This window comes from Dermochelys coriacea, chromosome 9, assembly GCF_009764565.3.
Source record: "Dermochelys coriacea isolate rDerCor1 chromosome 9, rDerCor1.pri.v4, whole genome shotgun sequence".
Classification (NCBI taxonomy): domain Eukaryota; kingdom Metazoa; phylum Chordata; order Testudines; family Dermochelyidae; genus Dermochelys; species Dermochelys coriacea.
This window is the reverse complement of record NC_050076.1, coordinates 42801220-42822959: the sequence shown is the minus strand read 5'-3', so window position 1 is coordinate 42822959 and position 21740 is coordinate 42801220. Positions and strand designations below refer to the sequence as shown.

At 39.8% G+C, this 21740-nt stretch overlaps 1 protein-coding gene across 10 annotated transcripts in view; it reads right to left on the bottom strand.

Annotated features, from left to right (window-relative positions):
* Positions 1-21740, bottom strand: part of PIK3CB (phosphatidylinositol-4,5-bisphosphate 3-kinase catalytic subunit beta) — a 215510-nt gene that overhangs the window by 95187 nt on the left and 98583 nt on the right. For 6 of the 10 annotated variants that reach the window (XM_043491820.1, XM_038416277.2, XM_043491825.1 and 3 more), the window contains one exon: positions 8703-8886. In XM_043491820.1, coding sequence (XP_043347755.1) covers positions 8703-8855 — 153 coding nt within the window. In that variant the 5' untranslated portion in view covers positions 8856-8886. Of the gene's footprint in view, positions 1-2511; positions 2672-2887; positions 2949-7572; positions 7680-8702; positions 8887-10575; positions 10645-21740 lie in introns of those variants that run through there. The other 4 variants (XM_043491818.1, XM_043491824.1, XM_043491821.1 and 1 more) reach the window with 4 other exon arrangements.

Sequence of the window (21740 nt, the reverse complement as noted above, 5' to 3'; positions counted from 1 at the left end):
TACTTGAAACCACTTCGATCCTACTTTTTATACTTAATACACTTTTGTTTAGTAATTAACCCAGAGTAAATGATTAATATCTGGGAGAGCAAACAGCTGTGCATCTCTCTCTATCAGCATTACAGAGGGCAGACAATTTATGAGTTTACCCTGTATAAGCTTTATACAGAGTAAAACGGATTTATTTGGGGTTTGGATCCCATTGGGAGCTGGGTGTCTGGGTGCTGGAGACAGGAGTACTTGCTGAGCTGTTTTCAGTTAAGTCTGCAATTTGGGGGCATGGTTCAGACCCTGGGTCTGTGTTGCAGAAGGCTAGCGTGTCTGGCTCAAAAGACAGGGTTCTGGAGTCCCAAGCTGGCAGGGAAAAATGGGCTCAGAGGTAGTTTCAGCACATCAGGTGACAGTCCCAAGGGGGTCTCTGTGACCGAACCCGTCACAAGGATAACATTCCAAAACTGTATTAAGTCAATGTTCAGCTGTAAACTTTTGAAAAAGCAACCAGAATCTTTTGTTCAGAACTATGAACATTTCGGAGTTATGAACAACCTCCATTCCTGAGGTGTTCGTAACTCTGAGGTTCTAATGGAGATTGATATGACAAACTGGTGGGGAGCAATGAGACTATTAGAATCAGTAGGATAAGCAGTGGTCACAGGATGACAGCTGCCTAACCACTTTTATGTTTGTAGGCCCCATGACACAAGTGGGTTTCAAAGAAAAATGTAGAGAAGGACAATGTAATAGCCTTTTACAGGTAACCCACTATTCCTAAGGGTCAGCATGGAAGATAAGCCCAATTCTAATCTTCCTTTGTTTTTTTCTCCAGCTGAATATCACTGGAGTTACTGTTAATTTACACAAGTGCACATAACTTCAGAATCAGGCCCCTGACATTGAGTTACACTGCACCTATTCATTTCAACATGGAAATCTAGTTAATATTTCACTGACCTTCTTTAATTAAGATTTTTTTCAAAGCAACTTTCATTTTTACTCTTTGCCTAAATTGCATTAATATTAGCATCATAACAGGTAAGCTGAAATCACTGACAGAAAAGGAGTTCTGTCTCTTCAGCTACTGTTCAAGTCTTGTATATACAGTTTTTTACCCTAGCTTTCCTAAAGCTTTTTTTGGAACAAGAACTAAATAATCAATAGTGTGATCTCAAAGGTATTTTAAATCTTCGGATAAACAAAGAATCCTTTAAAGTGCTTCTGTTGAGTAGAACCAGTTTCTTCATAGACTTTAAGGCCTGAAGGACCATTAAATCATCTAGTTTAACCCCCTGTATATCACAGGACTTTAAAATTTCATCCAATATCATCTTTGTATTGAGCCTTAATAACTTGCATCTGGCTAAAGCATATCTTCCAGAAAGGCATCCAGTCTTGATAAGAAAACATCAAGAGATACAGAATCCCAACAATTCCCTTGGTAGTTTGTTCAAATGCATAAGCACCCTCACTGTTAAAAATCTGTGCCTTATTTCTAATTTTATATTGTCTGGCTTCAGCTTCCAGCCATTGGTTCTTGTGATGCTTTTCTCCACTAAACTAAAGAACACTTTTGTTATCCACATTTTCTTGTCGTGAAGGTACTTATACACTAATCAAATCACATATCAATCTATTTTGATTAATTAACCAGATTAAGCTTTAAGTATCTCACTGGCATTTTCTCACATCCTCAAGTCATTTTTAGACCTTTTCTCCACCTTTTCCAATTTTTCTACATCCTTTTAAAAATAGGAAGCAAATATGGTATTCCAGAATAGGTCTCACCAATGCCATATAAAGAGGTAAAACGAACTCCCTACTCCTAACTCACTACTCTTGTTTATACATTCAAATGATCTCATTCTTTTCAGAGTCAGTGCTTTCCAAGGAACAGTTCCCCCATTCTACAGATATGGCCTGCATTCCTTGTTCCTAAATATATAATTTTGCATTTGGCTGTATTAAAATGCATTGTAACCAAGTGACCCAGATCACTCTGTATGATTGTCCTGGCCCCATCATTATTTATCACTCCACCAATTTTTGTGTCATCTGCACATTTTATCAGCAATATTTACTTCTAGATCATTGATAAAACTGTTTAATAGCACTGGGCCTCATACAGCTCCCTATGGCACCTTCTTCAGAACACCCCCATTCGATGATGACACCCCCACGGATGACTACTTTTTGAGATCTGTCACTTAACTACTTAACCCATTTAATATATGCTTTATTGATATCATTTTTCATGCTAATTTTTTAATCAAAATGTTGTGAGGTACTAAGTTAAACACTTTACAAAAAAGTCTAAATATATTACATCTACACAGTCATATTTTGTAAACCCAACCTGTAATCTCAAAGAACAAAATATGTTTGACGAGAACTATTTTCCATAAAACCACGTTGACATTATATTCCTATCCTTTAATTCTTTATCAGCTTAATGATATATGGATTTTTCCATTATTTCACTCAGAAATAATGTCAGGCTAATCAGTTCATAGTTACCTGGGTCATCACACCTGCCCTTTTTGAATATTGGCCCAATGTTAGCACTCTTCCTATCTGCTAGGGTTCCCACCATACATTTATTTGACTGCAACGTAAAATTTATTCCCCTTTTCATTTAAGTATTCAATTATTATCGAAGATGCCACACCCATTTACCCTAAAATACAAGAGAACAACTGCATATGAAATAATTTTAATAATGTACAGAATGTCTTATTTTATGAAGACAAAAACATTAAGCCACCACGGTGTCAATATACTTCTCATAATTAGCTCACTGGAAACTAAAATACCTCATACTGCAAACCCTTAAATGTACTACACCTCTGTTCAAAGAGCCATCAGATTTCCCTCTCAAAAGCAAGGTACTGCACTGCAGATGTCTCTATATCACCTTTTCTATGTGCCACAGCCATGGTCTGGAAGGACTACCTCTGCAGATCAAAAAATAGTTCAGTCTTCATGGTTATTCAGTTATTGGCCTCTGACATGCTGATGAAAGCCAACAAGGGTGCTGTCTGTGCTGTGGTCACTAGTTCACTAAGGAATGGTTTGAGAAAACCACCCTGTTTCACATAGTCACAACCATTCAATGGAAGTTTAGGAGCCCACAAATCACTGCTCACATATGCTCTATTTAAACCACTGAATTAGAAGTAAAAAGGCTTCATTATTTCATTAGCACTCCTCTGACCCACCTAGCCTATTTAGGCTATAGGCATGGGGGGTTTTTTCCCTCTTTTTTAGGGGGACTTAGGCTCCTTTACTTCTCTGCCAAAGTCTTGAAAATCTTCCCCTTTTATCCTGACCCTACTTTGCCTACATATCTGGTCATCTCTCTGGTCAAAGTCTCCCTCTGCAAATTAAAAATCCTAATTTACTTAGCGGGTGATTTTTTGTACAGCAATACAAGGATCTCCAGTGGAAGCTGAACATACCATTTCCACAACTCTATCAGCTTGAGGGAAAATAAAAGGATGATGTTTGGAGTGATGAAGTTTGTAACTGGGATTCCCTTGATTTTTGAGACCTGTAAGATATCAGTACTAATCTCAGCTAGTTTCCTTCTGTAGTAAAGGATATTTCTAGCCCTCTCATTGTGGATAGCCTTCACAATATAAATAAAACATTCAGGTAGAAAGTTTTTCATACAGATTTTAACTTTTTTAAATTTAATTTATATTTAATTTAATTTATTTTTAGGTTATTTTTAACAGGTGATACATGCCCCTCTAGCCCCTTGAAATGGTGCTTGAGACCAAATAAGGCCATAGATAGGAGAGAGGTGTTGCTTCAAATAATCATTTTGCTGGTCATTCTCTGGGTCCCCGTTCCAGCCTTGGAGAAACGTACTTTAAATCAATATCAATTTAGCTGTCCCACTAGATGACGGAGTCAGTCCATGCATTGAATTTGTTGTTCCTTGACTTCAGCAAAGCTTTTGACACGGTCTCCCACAGTATTCTTTCCAGCAAGTTAAAGAAGTATGGGCTGGATGAATAGACTATAAGGTGGATAGAAAGCTGGCTAGATTGTCGGGCTCAACGGGTAGTGATCAATGGCTCCATGTCTAGTTGGCAGCCGGTATCAAGTGGAGTGCCCCAAGGGTCGGTCCTCGGGCCGGTTTTGTTCAATATCTTCATTAATGATCTGGAGGATGGTGTAGATTGAACCTTCAGCAAGTTTGCAGATGACACTAAACTGGGAGGAGATGTAGATACGCTGGAGGGTAGGGACAGGATACAGAGAGACCTAGACAAATTAGAGGATTGTGGAAATCTGATGAGGTTCAACAAGGACAAGTGCAGAGTCCTGCACTTAGGACGGAAGAATCCCATGCACTGCTACAGACTAGGGACCGAATGGCTAGGCAGCAGTTCTGCAGAAAAGGACCTAGGGGTTACATTGGATGAGAAGCTAGATATGAGTCAAGAATGTGCCGTTGTTGCCAAGAAGGCCAATGGCATTTTGGGATGTATAAGTAGGGGTATTGCCAGCAGATCGAGGGACGTGATTGTTCCCCTCTATTCGGCATTGGTGAGGCCTCATCTGGAGTACAGTGTCCAATTTTGGGCCCCACACTACAAGAAGGATGTGGAAAAATTGGAAAACGTCCAGCGGAGGGCAACAAAAATGATTAGGGGACTGGAACACATGACTTATGAGGAGAGGCTGAGGGAACTGGTATTGTTTAGTCCACGGAAGAGAAGAATGAGGGGGGATTTGATAGCTGCTTTCAACTACCTGAAAGGGGGTTCCAAAGAGGATGGATCTAGACTGTTCTCAGCGGTAGCAGATGACAGAACAAGGAGTAATGGTCTCAGGTTGCAGTGAGGGAGGTTTAGGTTGGATATTAGGAAAAACTTTTTCAGTAGGAGGGTGGTGAAACACTGAAATGCGTTACCTAGGGAGGTGGTGGAATCTCCTTCCTTAGAAGTTTTTAAGGTCAGGCTTGACAAAGCTCTGGCTGGGATGATTTAGTTGGGGATTGGTCCTGTTTTGAGCAGGGGGTTAAACCAGACGACCTCCTGAAGTCCCTTCCAATCCTGATATAATATGATTCTATGAAAATAGGGCTATTGTTTATTTACAGTAAAGAAAGCTGGGTTTGAAAGTCATCCACTTCTGTGTTGCTAGAAACAAAAAGGTATGTTTGTCAAGTTTTCAACTGTTATGCTCTGCAATGTTTGCTTATATTCCACTAACACTCTTTGAGACTTGAATTAAGAATCTCCACTGAAGTTTCCACTGTAAAATCCTTGCATGATTCTTTTGGCTATATGGAAATTGCTCTTGATCTTCCAATACTGAATTTCCATCTTTATGTTTATCAGCCCTAGAGGCTGAGTTCTTCATATGGAAAACAGCAGCGAAATGATTCAACTTTTTATACTTTAAGAAAAGCCACAAAAATGTTATTTTCAGTGCGTTTTATGAAACACTTCAGGTTTATATGGAACAAAACATGAGTGCTGTTGGCACATATAATGCCACAGCTGTTTAATCAGTATAAATTTGTAAATGTTCTTCATATTTGTTAAGCATGGACAGACAAAAAATAAATCCAATTACAAAAAGACTTCAAAATGTATATTTTTTGCACATCAAATATTAACAGCAGGCCTCTTTCAGTTGGCTTCATAATTACTTATTACAAAGACTTTATCCTCTCTCAAAATTGAATTAAAAGAGGCATTTAATACTATATAATTAATGCTTTATTCAAAGGGCAAGATAGGAGAGAGATACTTAACAAAATTAAGCCTTAAATGAATATATTTGACTATATATATAGTCTCATTGGACCTACATTAAATAGCCGGGGCTTGATTTATGAAGGAGGAACCTTGAGTTATGTACTTAAAATATGAGAGGAAAGGACAGCATAGAACTAGCAGCCGAAAGGGTCAATGGGAGGTGCGGGGGCGGGGGTTGGAGACAGTATATTAAAACTAAAAGAAATTTAAGAAAAATGTCATTAAAAATTTAGAAACAAAACAAAAATATCCATTCATGATTTTACTAATATATATGAAAATTAAACAGGGCCTGAGTGAAAATAAAACCTCAATACATATCCAGTTTCCAACTGTCAGATGAACTACTTCAGAATTTTCTTAAAGTTCTCCTGGCAAAAAAATTCCCACATAATTTCAAAAGTCAGACTATTGTAGGGTCACTGATCCTTGGATTCACAAATCTGCAGTTGTGCGTCTTTTTTCATGTATTACAGTTAAAAAACACTACCTTCTTGCATAATTTTGTTTACAATCTATCTTGCACATCGTCCAGATTGGGCAGCAGACTGGAATTCCATAGATTTGATTCATTTCCCAGCAATGCCACAGATTGTCTGGGCAAGTCACAATCTCTATAGCCCCAATTCTTGACTGTCCTGTATTTTGTGTAGTCATGTACATCAGTGCAATGTGGATTTATGATGCCTCCATTCTGATCTGTACATGTGTAAATGACTACACAAGATGCAGGGCAGCAGAGAATTAAAGGCTCTGGGGCTCAATTATCTCTTCTCTAAAAGTGAAGGGACCATCATGATCGTCTAGTCTGACCTCCTGAACATTGTAGGCCACAGAACCTCGCCCACTCTTGTAATAGACCCCTAACCTCTGACTGAGTTACTGGAGTCCTCAAATCATGGTTTAAACACTTCAAGTTACAGAGACTCCACCATTTACACTAGTTTAAACCTGCATGTGGCTCATGCCCCAGCTGCAGAGGAAGGCAAAACAAAAACAAAAACGCAGGATCTCTGATCCAGGGGAAAACTCCTTCCTGACCCTAAATATGGAGATCAGTTAGACACTGAGCGTGTCAGCAAGACCCACCAGCCAGATATCTCGGAAAAAATTCTCTGTAGTAACTCAGTCAAAGCCCTCTCCATCTAGTGTCCCATGACTCAGACAAAGGAGGTATCTGCTGCTAGCATTCACCGAATGCCTACATGCCATTGTAGGCAGTCACATCATATCGTCCCCTCCATAAACTTACCAAGCTCAGTCTTAAAACCAGTTAGATTTTTTGCCCTCACTGCTCCCCTTGGAAGGCTGTTCCAGAACTTCACTCCTCTGATGGTTAGAAACCTTCTAATTTGAAGCCTAAACTTGTTGATGGTCAGTTTATATCCATTTGTTCTTGTGTCCACATTTGTACTTAACTTAAATAAATCCTCTCCCTCCTTGATATTTATCCCTCTGATTTATTTATAGAAAGCAATCACCTCTCTCCTCAGCCCAGGACCTTAGATGAAAAGAACACTGTCAAATGGAAATATTGTATGCGATGTTGTTGTAGCTATGTTTGTCCCAGGATATTAGAGAGACAAGGTGAATGAAGTAATATCTTTCATTGGACCAACTTCTGTTGGTGAAAAAGAGAGTTTTGAGCTTACAGAGTTGGTCCAATGAAAGGTATTACCTCACCCACCTTGTCTCTCTAAACGGAAATATGGTCAATTTTAAAAAAACAGTTAAAATACTATCAGACATTACACCTGCCTTTGAGTCCTCCAGAAAGTTGGGGTTTTACAATCATATTTACCTATGTTTAAAATGGATGTCTCTGCTATTTGTGTGTGACACAAAAACAAGAAATGGAGTTATTACAGAGGAAACTGAATATGGGTATACATAAAGTGTTGTTGATGCCTGAAACAAACTGAGAAAAATGGAAAACATTTTCTTTAACCTATTTTGCTTACAGTAATCTTAGCTGTATCTTTTAACAACAGTTAAAAAAAATCTTGTGTGTTTTTTTTAAAATTTAGCTGTATCCCTTAAAGGAAGTTATATTCACAATACACACTCTTTGCTGAGCCAACAGCTACACGCACCTAAATGCATTGTTCCATTTTCAAAACATGGTGTATGCCACAGAGAACTAGAACTAAAATCTGTGCAAGGCTCCAGGAAACAAATTCTGTTCTCAGTCACACCAATGTAGATCTTGAGTTACTCCACTGAAGTCAATGGTGTAATTCCAAATGTATGGAGATATAACTGGGAATAGATTGGCCCCCATGCTTCTATAGCAGACTACATGCAACTTGCAGGATTTCTAAATTTAAAAAAACACTCCATTTTGAGTTAAATACTAAAATAATATATTCAGTGTAATAGCCCTTGTGTTATTTATTTGAATACTTTATTCAATTCATTTTGCAATGTTCTCACCCTTTCAGTCTTCATCATAGATTTGGGGGTGGGGGGGAGACAATGTATAATTTCATCATAGATTTGTCACAGAGAAGCTAAGGTTCTGGCTGATGATTAAGGGGTGGTTGGGGGCTTTAGTTCCTGAGAAGGCACGGGAAGAATTTTGGGGTTGTGAGATGGGCACAGCTAGATTCTGAGCTAAAATAATCAGCAGTGAAATAGATAATGCTGACATTTAAATCATCATCATTAGTTTCAGAAGTAACACTGGATCAGAAGAATGGGAGCAGTTCACATTCCTTGGAACTATTGTTTCATGCAGTCTACAGTCTAAGTGAGACATTGTACCAGTTTACATTTTATTCACTTTTTAAAGTTGCATCTTGGTTTCATCGACAGGAACAAGCATCTAAAAGCCTGTTAGAAGACTTTTAAATAACATTTAATATATAAAGTACTTCTCAACAAAATCAGCGATGGAGCTCATTTAAAATAGCAAGCCAACCACTAATTTACCTGTTTAATATGGCATATGGTGGCATCTCGAGGAACATCCAGATTGATATAGGTTCCAGTTGGGAGGAGGAAGTCCACAGAGATTAAGCCATCAGCTCCTATCTGTGAATCCACTGCCCAGATGTCAAGGATGTCTGTCATGGCAGGAGGCATTATAGAACCTGAATATCATAACCACATGGACCTAGGAAAAAATTAAAATTCAGTAAAACTCAGCATTTTATAGTCAGACACATTTTAAATTCTTCTGAGATTTTGTATAGGTCTGCTTGCACAAATCAGCTTGTAAGACTGGAGCCTAGGGGTTACCAAGTTTGGCTGCATGTATACCTGGAGGTTTCATCACATAACATAACCTTTAATTAAACATTAATCTTTAATTCTTGGAGACTCCAGGACAATCCTGGAGGGTTGACAATCCTACTGGAGCCTGAGATGCCTGATACTGCAAATATATGCAAGTAATCAACATCTCAGAGACTACACAAGTGACTAAAGGTACTTCTGTGTGGTTGCAGGATCAAGGCCTAAACTACTAACTTTGTTTAATTATATATACAAATTTTTCACTAATTTACCTACCTACCAATCTCTGTTTAAAATAGTGGTCAAAAACTTGTACATACTAGATAGTGGTTAAAATACCAAATTAATAGGAAAATGGATACATCAAATCTGTTCATATATCTGAATATATGGTAGCATGTATATTTTAACAAACGGTATGTTCTACTGCTTTCTATTATGTTATCAGGAATGATCTTTTTTTTTTTTTTTTTACATGTATCTGCAACATTTAAAATCTTAACTAATTCCAATCTATTCTAGGTAGGTGTTCACAACCATAGTAATAATAAAGTAAATATTTGTGCTAAAATAAGCCCCTAAATATTCCTGGGAATATTTCAGATTTGATAGCTCACCGATTATAAAAATTAACATATTTCATTAAATGTGGTGTTCACATGTATATAAATTAAAAATGTACAGATTAAGAAATCAATTACATTCATAGTATCATAGCATCATGTGTGATATTGAATTAAAGCACAAGAGTGGAATATTTAATTTTTTCCTATTGAACTAATTAAAAATATGAATATGAGGAACTGCAACATTATTGGGGTAAAAAACAACAGTGCTTTTGCGTTGCATATAAAGAAACATGTAAATTGAAAATATTTTCTAACAGACTTGATTTAAACTATATTCCAAGCTGGTGATAAAATGTGTGACATTTAAAATCAAAGTTTAAGTTGTCATTTTCAGATATCTTAAACATAATAAAATGACAAATACCGAGTTAGATAAAATGAAATCCCCCCAAACACATCCACTTTCAACATTTCTTAAAACAATATTTTTGATGCAGGTAAAATGCACGCTGTACATACAAAGTTCAGCAATATAAAAACAAAGCACCTCTCTCCTTCAAATACTTTTTATATTTAACAAGCTTACACTGGCTGCTACTACTCACAAATGGACTGATTAAGGATTATAAAAGCAACAAGTCTATAAAACCCCTTATTGAGGTTTAATGTCGTTTTTGTCTTGGGGCAGGAATCTCCTACTCTATTTCTTTGAGAGGGTGACAAGAATTCTCATTTGCTATGAATCCAGCTAATTACCACATCTAATTGCATTGACTAGACAACAAAAGAAACTCATGCACAATCAACACCAATATGAATCAGTTCAGTTCGTTCTTTCCGCTTGTCTTCCCCAGCTTTGTATTCTGAGTCTCTTTCTCATCCTCCCAACAGTCCCGCCAGTTCTTCTCTTCCCCAAGTTCTATCTTTCCATCACCCCACCTCCACCCACACATTACTCCTTCTATCTTCCTCAAAAGCACCACTGCATTCAACATTACCCTCCAGTTGAGAAAGGCTGCACATTGCGCCCTCCAGACACAGCCAACACTGCTCCATTTACTATAAGGTGGGTAGGATCACAAGACTGCAGCAAAGCACTCCTTCATAGACAAAACAAGCTGCCTTTGTAGTACTCCAAACCTTTTTATCCAACAATATGAGATGACGGAATCACAGTCTGTCCAAGATTTTATTTAATCTGGTGACTAGATTGCTAGTACATCTCTTCTGCTTTTATCCTTCTTTCCTTTCTCCTTGTTTCTGCTCTGTACTGTGGGATCACACCTGTATTATTTCACCACTAAGCACTTCTACTACAACATCAGCAGGAGAAGTGGGATTTCAACTTTAAGAATATCGATTTTACTCATCTGCTGCGCCTTCTGGAGCCACAGAAACGCTATGTGCAAGAGCAACAGACTCAATTGTGATCCTCTTCTGATACACCTTATGTACAGGGAAATACAAAATGTAGCAACTGGGATGAAATCAAAATGCTGACTATTGCAGTGCTAACAAATCTATCTTTGATGTAGTGTCTTGCTAACATGGTATTCACATTTTGTTGTAATCCTATTAACAAAAAAAAAAAGTCCCTCCTGGACACAGGGATGTAAAATGTTAATCGGTAATAGTCTTACCGATGAACCTGCCTTAGCCGTTAACCCCCACGCCGGTCAAAGCAGCCCCAGCCCTTTAATTGGTTAAATGATTAAAATATTTAAACGGTTAAACAGTTAACTTTTTAAATATTTACATCCTTACCTGGAAGTAAAAGGTACCTATACATGTGGGTACATCCAGAAGCAGTGTATTATAGTTTGCCAATTATTTTTTGTCAGTCGTGTAATAAAATTACAGATAAATAATAGTTATGCTGTGTGTCAGACTTCATAAGCACCCACGGGCTATATACGATTTGTAATTATAGCTTTATATGCAGGGGGTATAGTTTGTGCAATTCATTGACAGCCTCTTTGTCTAAGTATAGCATTAGGGAATATCTTTATGAGATGTTATAGTCAAACACACATTAAAACTATAGGAAAGTGCCCCCCATCTCATTTATTGGGAGGCATATGGGTTTACACCCTTAGATTCTAATCCTATTGCAAATTAGTTTTAGAAAAAAATCTATAAATCAACTATGAAGCCCAATCACTGTGCTATCTAAGTACTTGACTGACTCTTGAAGAATGTATTAAATAGTTAAATGGCTGACAGTCCACTTCATAGCAACAGTCTCACATAAGTACAAAAAACAGAAAAACATCTTCAAGAAGCAGATATCTATTCCACTCAAGTGTGCACATATCTAGGACGCTGAAGCCAGAAAACTTTGCTCAGTCCCTTATGGGTTCCCCCCTGCCCCCAGGCTCCTCCAGAGGCTATTTAAGGGTGGTGCTGCCACAACTCTCCTCAGTTCTTTCACATGAGAATCCATGATCCACCTTCCAATACAGAGGGAATGGAGGGTGGATCATGGAATACACATCTGCACCCACATCTCAAAAAACAAGTTAGTTACAGTACAAGTAATTAACTGATTTTTCTTCAAGTGGCTGCAGGACTTTATTCCACACAGGTGACTCACAGGCACTAATGGAAGGAGGTGGGGCCTGGAGTCAGCTTAAACAGCAACTGAAGTACTGCAAGCCTGGCTTGACATGAGTAATTGGACATGGCTGAGGTCTCATTTCTTGGTAGACAGGATTAGGAAGGTAAATGGATCAGCAGGATAAAAACAAAAATGTCTGAACTAGCTAAAATAAGGGGGAGTAGTCAGGGAAACATTTACAATAGATAAAATACATTGGACGTTGCATGGACAGAGCATGCTGTATAGGGAATAGTTTCTGCAAGCGATCCAGCTATATTCACTTCTTGGACCAGATCCGGTGCTCCATTTAGGACTAAATCAAGAATTGCCTCTCCTCTTGGGGGTTCCAGGATTAGCTGCTCCAAGAAGCAGTCATTTAAGGTGTCAGGAAACTTTACTTCTGCATCCTATCCTGAGGTGACACATATCCAGTCAATACGAGAATAGCTGACATCCCCCATTATTGTTGAGTTTTTAAAATTCTTATAGCCTCTCTAATCTCCCTGAGTATTTCACAGTCACTACCACCATCGTGGTCAGGTGGTCGGTAATATATCCCTACTACTACATCATATATCTTATTATTATAGATTGGAATTACTATCTATAGAGATTCTATGGTATAGTTTGGTTCATTTAAGATTTTTACTTTGAGTCTATGCTTTCTTTCACGTAAGTGTCATTCCCCCACCAACATGACCTGTTCTGTCCTTTCAATATATTTCGTACCCTGATATTACTGTGTCCCATTGATTATCCTCACTCCACTAATTTTCTGTGGTGCCTATTACATCAATATCCTCATTTAATACAAGGCACTGTAGTTCACCCATCTTATTATTTAGACTTCTGGCATTTGTATATAACCATTTTAAAAACCTGTCACTTTTTAGCAGTCTGCCATTGCATGATATAATTGAATGAGCCTCTTTTTCATTTGACTGTTTCTCATCAGATCCTACCCATACTTTATCATCTTCCATCCTCTCCTCCTTACTAGGACACAGAGAATCTCCATGAATAGATCCTCCCCTAAGGGATGTGTTTGTCCAAACTACATGCTCCTTCACACTTGTCGGGTTTCCCCCAGCCCTTAGTTTAAAAACTGTTCTACAATCTTTTTAATTTTAAGTGCCAGCAATCTGGTTCCATTTTGGATTAGGTGGAGCCCATCAGGTTAGGTTGTTACTACATTTTCTAAAAAGAACATTCAAAGCTAGGAGATGGCACAGAGGGATTGCAGAGTTGTTAGTGCTGCAGTCACACTTAGCTCTTGCAACAGTCTAGGTTCTGATCCTGTGAAAGTTCTGTCTTCTACAATCATGAGTCTCCCCCTATCAGTTGATAGTTATGTTCCAAGGCAACGAAGCTGCCATGGGAGGTAATGGTTGTAAAAGGAGAAGAGCTCTCTCGGGTAGCTAGGGCCTAACTTATGGAGGACTTTGGCTAACATGCAGAGACTTTAAACTGTATTCTATTTAACAGGAATCCCTGCAGACAGTGGAGCACTGATGGTTACGCTCATGGCAACCTGTTCTACTGAGAAGATGCACTACTGTATTTTGTACAAACTGGAGTGTTTCAAGAGGTGTGGCTTCATTCCTAAATATATGCGAGTTACAACAGTCAAGCCTGTGTGTCAGAAGTTGATCTATCATCATGGCTATGTCCATGTAGGACAGCATTGAACACAATCTTCCGGCCCATCACAGATGCTAGTGGGCATTTTTTGGCACTATGGCTATTTGGGTATCCAATGTCACTGAGGAGTCCAGAAGGCTATTTAACTTGAATGGAGTAGCAGTGTTCACTTTAAAGGACCCTAAAGCTGAAGGCTATTTAACTTGAATGCAGAAGCCCTTTGATAAATAAAATATGTTACAAAAATGCACGTTTTATAAGCTGCTCTCTTACCAGCATCAACCATATTCTGATTTTGGCTAAGCATGGAGAAAGCTGGAGGATGGTGCTGTGCCTGTTTAATCTAACAGAGATATAGAGCTGGATGTTGCACTTCAGTTTGTGTGGCCTAAGGAGATCTTCCAATGGCTTCATCTACCAGTAAATGATAAATAATACAAGAGAAGAAACTTGTAGGCATCAGCAGGTGAGGGGCTTTGGGAATGAAGAAACATTATGACCTGCTAAGTTCAGTCTGAAAGAAAAGGACTTGAGCCATTTCAGAAGGCTTCTGTTCACCTCTGCATCTTCTATATGGAACCACAAAAATCTAATTGTTAGAGACAGCCTGCATCAAACTAAAGATTCAGACCTAGTAACATTTTGCTTGTGGTCACTGAGATGGAGTAGCAGGGTTCACCTTAAAAACAAATAGCCATTGTTTATAAGTTTTAGGAACTTACAAATGCTTACAAAGCAAATTTTTTTTTCTCGACTCAAAACCAGCAAAAAACCTGGAAACTCCCATTCTGGAATTTTTCTTTCATTTCTTGTATATGGTTTCCAATCAGCTGGTCCTCAAAGCAAATCCATGTTGATTGAGATCATGTTAAATTAAAAACATATAGAAAAACTAAATACTTCCCAAGAACAGAATTGGTGCCAGCATGAACATATTTAACATTAATCAGATCCACTTACCTATGTCAAGTGGAAAGTTTGCCCTGGCAACTGAGATTTTAAGCTTTTTTTTTTTTATTAAAGAAAATTACATTTCAAGAACATCTGGTTGCAAAGACAGAATTTTCAATGTTAATATAATATCAGTTCTGAAAAATCAAGGGAAATGAATACTTAAGCATTAAGTTTTAAAATGATTTTTTTTCAATATTGTGAATTGTCTAGTATTTGTGTCTCCCCATGCAATCACTCTCACCGCTACTGTCTCTGGCACATTATTGCTGTAACTGGCAATTGCCATGATTTTTAGTGATAGGAAATTCACTTTAGCAACCTTATCTCTAATTTAACAGAGTTATTTTTGTTCTACATCCACACACACACCCTAAGTCTGCTGGGGGAATTAAGGGAAGTGAAATCTCTATTGTAAGGCATTGGTTCTGCTATATGTACTGCAGCAAAACAAATTAATTTAATTTGCCACATTAGGGATCGAGGTGAAAGGGGTGTCACTCCATTTCAATTTGAAACATGAAATTTAAAAAACAAACATTTTGTTCCACCCTCCTCTTTTTGTTAAAGATGAAATAGATTAGTTTGTAATTACAGAACTCATTCCGATCTGTGAACACTATTCAAATAGTGATATTCAATAAAGATATAGGACTGATTGAATTTTACGAAATATTTTGTAACCAAGAAAAAACAAACAGCAAAAAGTCCTAAGGTATTTATTTGGAATCTTTTTCTGATTTCTGACATACAATGTAATTTATCAGAAACCTTTCAGGTTCCATTCGTATTTTTGGTTAGAACTAGAAATTACCTATGTTAACCTGCAGTTTAGAACACTGCAAGAAGCCAGGATGTAAACTTTAACACAACTAAACACTTATTTCATGACATGTTTATTTAACATTCTGTTCATTAGTGAAACAGATTAGTGTCTTTTAGAAACAATATCCAATCAAGATTCTAGTTCTGCCACTAGCTGACATCATAAAGGTCAACGGAGAGCATGTATTTATACTGAAAACAGGACTGGTCACAAACATGGGACTGCTGCGAGAATGAGTCATGGGCCAAACTGTGTAACATGTGGTGACTGACTAACAACCCTCACATCAAGTAACTGAAATTGTGCCAAGACATCTGGATAGTAAAGGGAACGATGAGAAGCATTTAAGAGATTTCAGCTAAAGGGAAAAAGTGCTATTTCAGGCTCCTAAGCTCAAAACTATTTGTGTCTACTGTCATTGTAAAAACAATTTATCATACAAAAGGAGGAAGTAATTAAGGCAGCACTTAATCTTGGTGTGTCCAGTATCTAGTTAAAGATTATTTTAGTTTACCAGCAGCATATCTCCTTATATACCATTTGAAGTTACAAGTATTTTAAGTTGTGATTTTGCTAGATTACACAAATATTTTCCTATGTAAAGTGCAGTTCTCTGAAATGTGAGTTTTTTAAAAAAAGAAGTATTTTGGTGTTTCATATTTGTGTGTATCAGTAATTGTAAATCAAATTCGCTCCGTTGACAAGGTTCGTTTGTATTAAATACTACCAATCCTAGAGACTCATCCAAGGATCTAAAAATTGAACCAGGTTAATTCCTGTTAGCAGATCACCACCAGTAATAAAAATGCTGACAGTCAAATTATGTCTTTGTTACATCTGTATAACCATATTATGCTCCCATTTACATTGGGGTTGCACTGGAAGGTTGTACCTGGAAGGCATAATTTGACCTGCAGAATCCTTATTTTTGTTGATGGACCAGTTGTAATGAACCCATCTTGAGTTTCGGATACCACGCTGAGATTTATAGCAGTATCAGCTAGAAAAAAAAATTAACTTGTTAACTGAGCAAATTTGAACTATAATCATTTAAACACAAACATGGGACTCTACAGTAAGTCAAGCAATAGCATAACAGCTAATGTGTTGTATTAAACAAGACAGCTATTTTCTTGAAATTTTTGTTCTCTAAAAATACACTTCTCAGTAGATTTGCACATTTCGGTCTGTGTTTCAAGCATGAGACCAGGTTGGAACACCAACAGTTTCAAAGTTTTCAGTCTCTGAGGAACCTTGTAAAGTCATTTTGAGCACCCTTTCAGTTGGTGCTCCACGTTGCCCTTATTCCTACCACAGCCAGTTCCTTTGAAAAGCAGGCGGAAACTCCTAAATAGAAGCTGATTAAAATAGAAGTGTATACAAAAAAGGTAAAGCACTGAAATATAGATCTTCAGAGAAGAAGTATTAAAGGTAAGGAATATTTTGTCCACGAGCAGGGCTACATATATAGTTCCAAGTGACAGAGGATCAAATCTCTTTCACGGACATCCACTGATGTGGATGCTGCTCCTGGATTAGATCTGCTCTTTCCACTACAACAGGAATAGTTTTGGCTTCGTTATTACATTTCCTTGCTCCTGGACTCGAGACACCACCGATTTCCTGAGGAAACTACAGTCCATTGGTGATCTTCCTAAAAACACCATCCTAGCCACTATGGATGTAGAAGCCCTCTACACCAACATTCCACACAAAGATGGACTACAAGCCGTCAGGAACAGTATCCCCGATACTGTCACGGCTAACCTGGTGGCAGAACTTTGTGACTTTGTCCTGACCCATAACTATTTCACATTTGGTGACAATGTATACCTTCAAATCAGCGGCACTGCGATGGGTACCCGCATGGCCCCACAGTATGCCAACATTTTTATGGCTGACTTAGAACAACGCTTCCTCAGCTCTCGTCCCCTAATGCCCCTACTCTACTTGCGCTACATTGATGACATCTTCATCATCTGGACCCATGGAAAAGAAGCTCTTGAGGAATTCCACCATGATTTCAACAATTTCCATCCCACCATCAACCTCAGCCTGGACCAGTCCACACAAGAGATCCACTTCCTGGACACTACGGTGCTAATAAGCGATGGTCACATAAACACCACCCTATATCGGAAACCTACTGACCGCTATTCCTACCTACATGCCTCTAGCTTTCATCCAGATCATACCACTCGATCCATTGTCTACAGCCAAGCTCTACGATATAACCGCATTTGCTCCAACCCTCAGACAGAGACAAACACCTACAAGATCTCTATCATGCATTCCTACAACTACAATACCCACCTGCTGAAGTGAAGAAACAGATTGACAGAGCCAGAAGAGTACCCAGAAGTCACCTACTACAGGACAGGCCCAACAAAGAAAACAACAGAACGCCACTAGCCATCACCTTCAGCCCCCAACTAAAACCTCTCCAACGCATCATCAAGGATCTACAACCTATCCTGAAGGACGAGCCATCACTCTCACAGATCTTGGGAGACAGACCAGTCCTTGCTTACAGACAGCCCCCCAATCTGAAGCAAATACTCACCAGCAACCACACACCACACAACAGAACCACTAACCCAGGAACCTATCCTTGCAACAAAGCCCGTTGCCAACTCTGTCCACATATCTATTCAGGGGATACCATCATAGGGCCTAATCACATCAGCCACACTATCAGAGGCTCGTTCACCTGCGCATCTACCAATGTGATATATGCCATCATGTGCCAGCAATGCCCCTCTGCCATGTACATTGGCCAAACTGGACAGTCTCTACGTAAAAGAATGAATGGACACAAATCAGACGTCAAGAATTATAACATTCAAAAACCAGTCGGAGAACACTTCAATCTCTCTGGTCACTCGATCACAGACCTAAGAGTGGCTATACTTCAACAAAAAAGCTTCAAAAACAGACTCCAACGAGAGACTGCTGAATTGGAATTAATTTGCAAACTGGATACAATTAACTTAGGCTTGAATAGAGACTGGGAATGGATGAGTCATTACACAAAGTAAAACTATTTCCCCATGGTATTTCTCCCCCCCACCCCACCCCCCACTGTTCCTCTTATATTCTTGTTAACTGCTGGAATTAGCCTACCTGCTTGTCACCATGGAAGGTTTTCCTCCTTTCCCCCCCCCTGCTGTGGGTGCGGCTCAGCCTCACATCTGTGCTAGGTGTAGCCGGCTTCCCCAGGTGAAGGAAATTAATACAGGGGTAACACAATGGGAATCTGTGGCTCACTAACCAAGCCTTTCGGGAAAATATAAAAGGCAACCTAAATTCAGTTAGGGACAGGCAGATAGTCCAGCAAAGAATCGAGGGTCATGGAGAGGCCAGGGGAGAGGCTGTCCCCACCAACCACAGGAAAGGCTTGGCAGGAGCTACCTGCAGGGAGGGACAGGAACAAAAAACGTTTAAGATGGGAGTAATGAATCGGTGAACCTGTAGGAGGCTGGAAATTTCTAAGTTTAAAATTCAACTGTTTTGATAGTAAACCAGTCCCCAGGAGGAGAGAGCAATTACAACGCACCAAAAGTGGTGGTTTCGTTTGGCTGCAGAAGGAGAGAAACAGATGCAACAGCAAAGTCCAAAAATGGTTAAGGACAGCGTGGTACAAAATTTCCTGTTAGAGTAGCCTGCAAATCCTGGGTGCTGAATCTGTATCCCCTTTCAACTCTCTCTGTGTGTTTGTATATGTCAAAGTAATCTAGCCCAGCCTGCCATTTATCACCCCTTCCACTGTTTCCCTCAGCAATGTTTCAGTTGCCAACATAGGTAAAGGAAGGAATAACTCTGTTTTTAGATGGAGAGACCATATTCAAAAAGTTAATTCTGGAACAAATTAGGGCACTGACCATGGAAAAAAGAAGCAAAGACTGGAGTCTACTTTTTGTTTAAGCTATTTCATCTTCCATTATTTATATAGCCACCAAAAAGTGAACCTCACAAAACATATGGTGGTTTTTATATTATCCTAATCAACACCAAATGCAGCGTCTTATCTTTATGAAACCATCTAGTAAGCTAAATGCTATACAGCACCTGTGACTAAGCTCTGTCCTTGCCTCCGTGGGTCCCGCGTTTCCTGGCGGATTTCGCTAGCCTCAAAGGCTCACTGTGACCCTCCACGTAACCCTTCTTTCTCTAGAGACAAGGGTCACAGTCTACTGAGCCATTTTCATCATAAACCAGCGAGGGAGGCGAGGAGAAGTTATCCTTCCTTGCACAGTCTCTGTTGTCTCCCAGTCTCAGTGATTAAACAGGGGGCAAAGGTGGGGGGGAGGAAGCCCAGGCCCACCCTCTACTCCGGGCTCCAGCCCAAGGACCCTAATAGTATCAGCTATGGTAGCTGACCTTTTAGAAACATGACATGTACAATTCCCTGGGCTACTTCCCCCACAGCAGCCCTCACTTCCTCAAGCTCCACTTCACCCTTACCTCAGGGCCTCCTTCCTTGAGCCTGATATGGTGTGTACTACTCAGCCTCTCCAACAGCACAACTTCTTCCCACAGCTCCTGACATGCACACCCACCTGACTGACTGGGAGGCGTTTAACTAGTTTCAGCCAGCCCGAGTGGCTACAGGTATCCCAATCAACATAGCATTCTCCCTGCCTTCTGGAAAGTTCTTAATTGGCCCCAGGTGTCTTAATTGACCTGGAGCAGCTGCCATTTCACTTATCCTGGAACCAGGGATTTGTTTAGCCTGGAGATAATACATCTATCTCCCACTACTTTTCTATAGCTAGCTGGCCTTTCCCCATCACATATCCCCCCGCCCCCTCTGCTCAACACCACAGAGTTGGGCAACTTGGGACGCCAGGCAGTATGCTCGTGACAGACCATCAGCGTTGCCATAGTTGCATCCACCCCTATGCGGTATGTGGAACTGGAATGGTTGGAGGGATAAGAACCACCTGGTGACCCTTGCATTCTTTTCCTTATTCTCCTGCATCCACTGGAGGGGAGCATGGTCCGTCACAAGAGTAAATCGCCAGCCTAAGAGGTAATATCACAGTGTCTCCATAGCCCATTTGACAGCAAGGCATTCTTTCTCATCTACTGCATATTTCTGTTCTCTTGGGAGAAGCTTTCTGCTTAGGTAGGGGATCAGGTGTTCCTCTTCTCCCACCATTTGCGACACAACTGCTCCCCAACCCCACCTCAGAAGCGTTTGTTTGTAAAATAAATTCCCTGTTAAAGTCTGGGGCAATGAGTATGGGGTCATTAAAGAGGGCCATCTGAAGGTCTGTGAATGCCCCCTCTGCTGCGTCGGTCCACTTTACCATGTCTGGACCTTGGGCCTTCACCAGGTCCACTGGGGACTTTCCCTAGTGGCGAAGTGGGGAATAAACTGTAGTAGCCTACCACGCCTAGGAACGCACGGACCTGCTTCTTTCGGGTCGGCCGGGGCCAGTTTTGAATTGCCTCTATCTTATTCATTTGGGGCTTCACTATGCCCCTTCCCACAATATATCCCAGGTACCTAGCCTCTGCTAGCCCTATAGCACATTTAGCAGGATTAGCAGTGAGGCCAGCCCGCCTCAAGGTGCTCAGTACTGCCTCAACTTTCTCCAAATGGGTTCCCCAGTCTGGCGTATGGATGATGACATCATCTCGGTATACAGCTGCATAACCAGTATGAGGGCGCAACAGCTTATCCATGAGGCGCTGGAATGTGGCTGGGGCCCCATGTAGCCCAAAAGGGAGAAGGATGTACTGGAATAGCCCATCCGGGGTGGAGAATACTGTCTTTTCTTTAGCTTCTTTGATCAGAGGAATCTGGCAGTACCCTTTTGTCAGATCCAGTGTACTCAAGAATCGGGCATTACCCAGTCGGTCAACCAGTTCGTCAATGTGTGGTATGGGGTATGCATCAAACTGGGATATTTCATTCATTCGGCGAAAGTCATTACAGAATCTCATGGTACCGTCAGGTTTAGGCACTAGAACAATTGGACTGGACCACTGACTGTAAGATTCTTCAATAACCCCTAATTCTAACATTTTCTTTACTTGGGCCTTGATTTCCTCTCTTTTGGCTGCTGGGATTCGGTAGGATCTCAATGTTACCTTGGCTCCGGGGATCGTGCGGATATGGTGATAGGTCTCAGTCATCC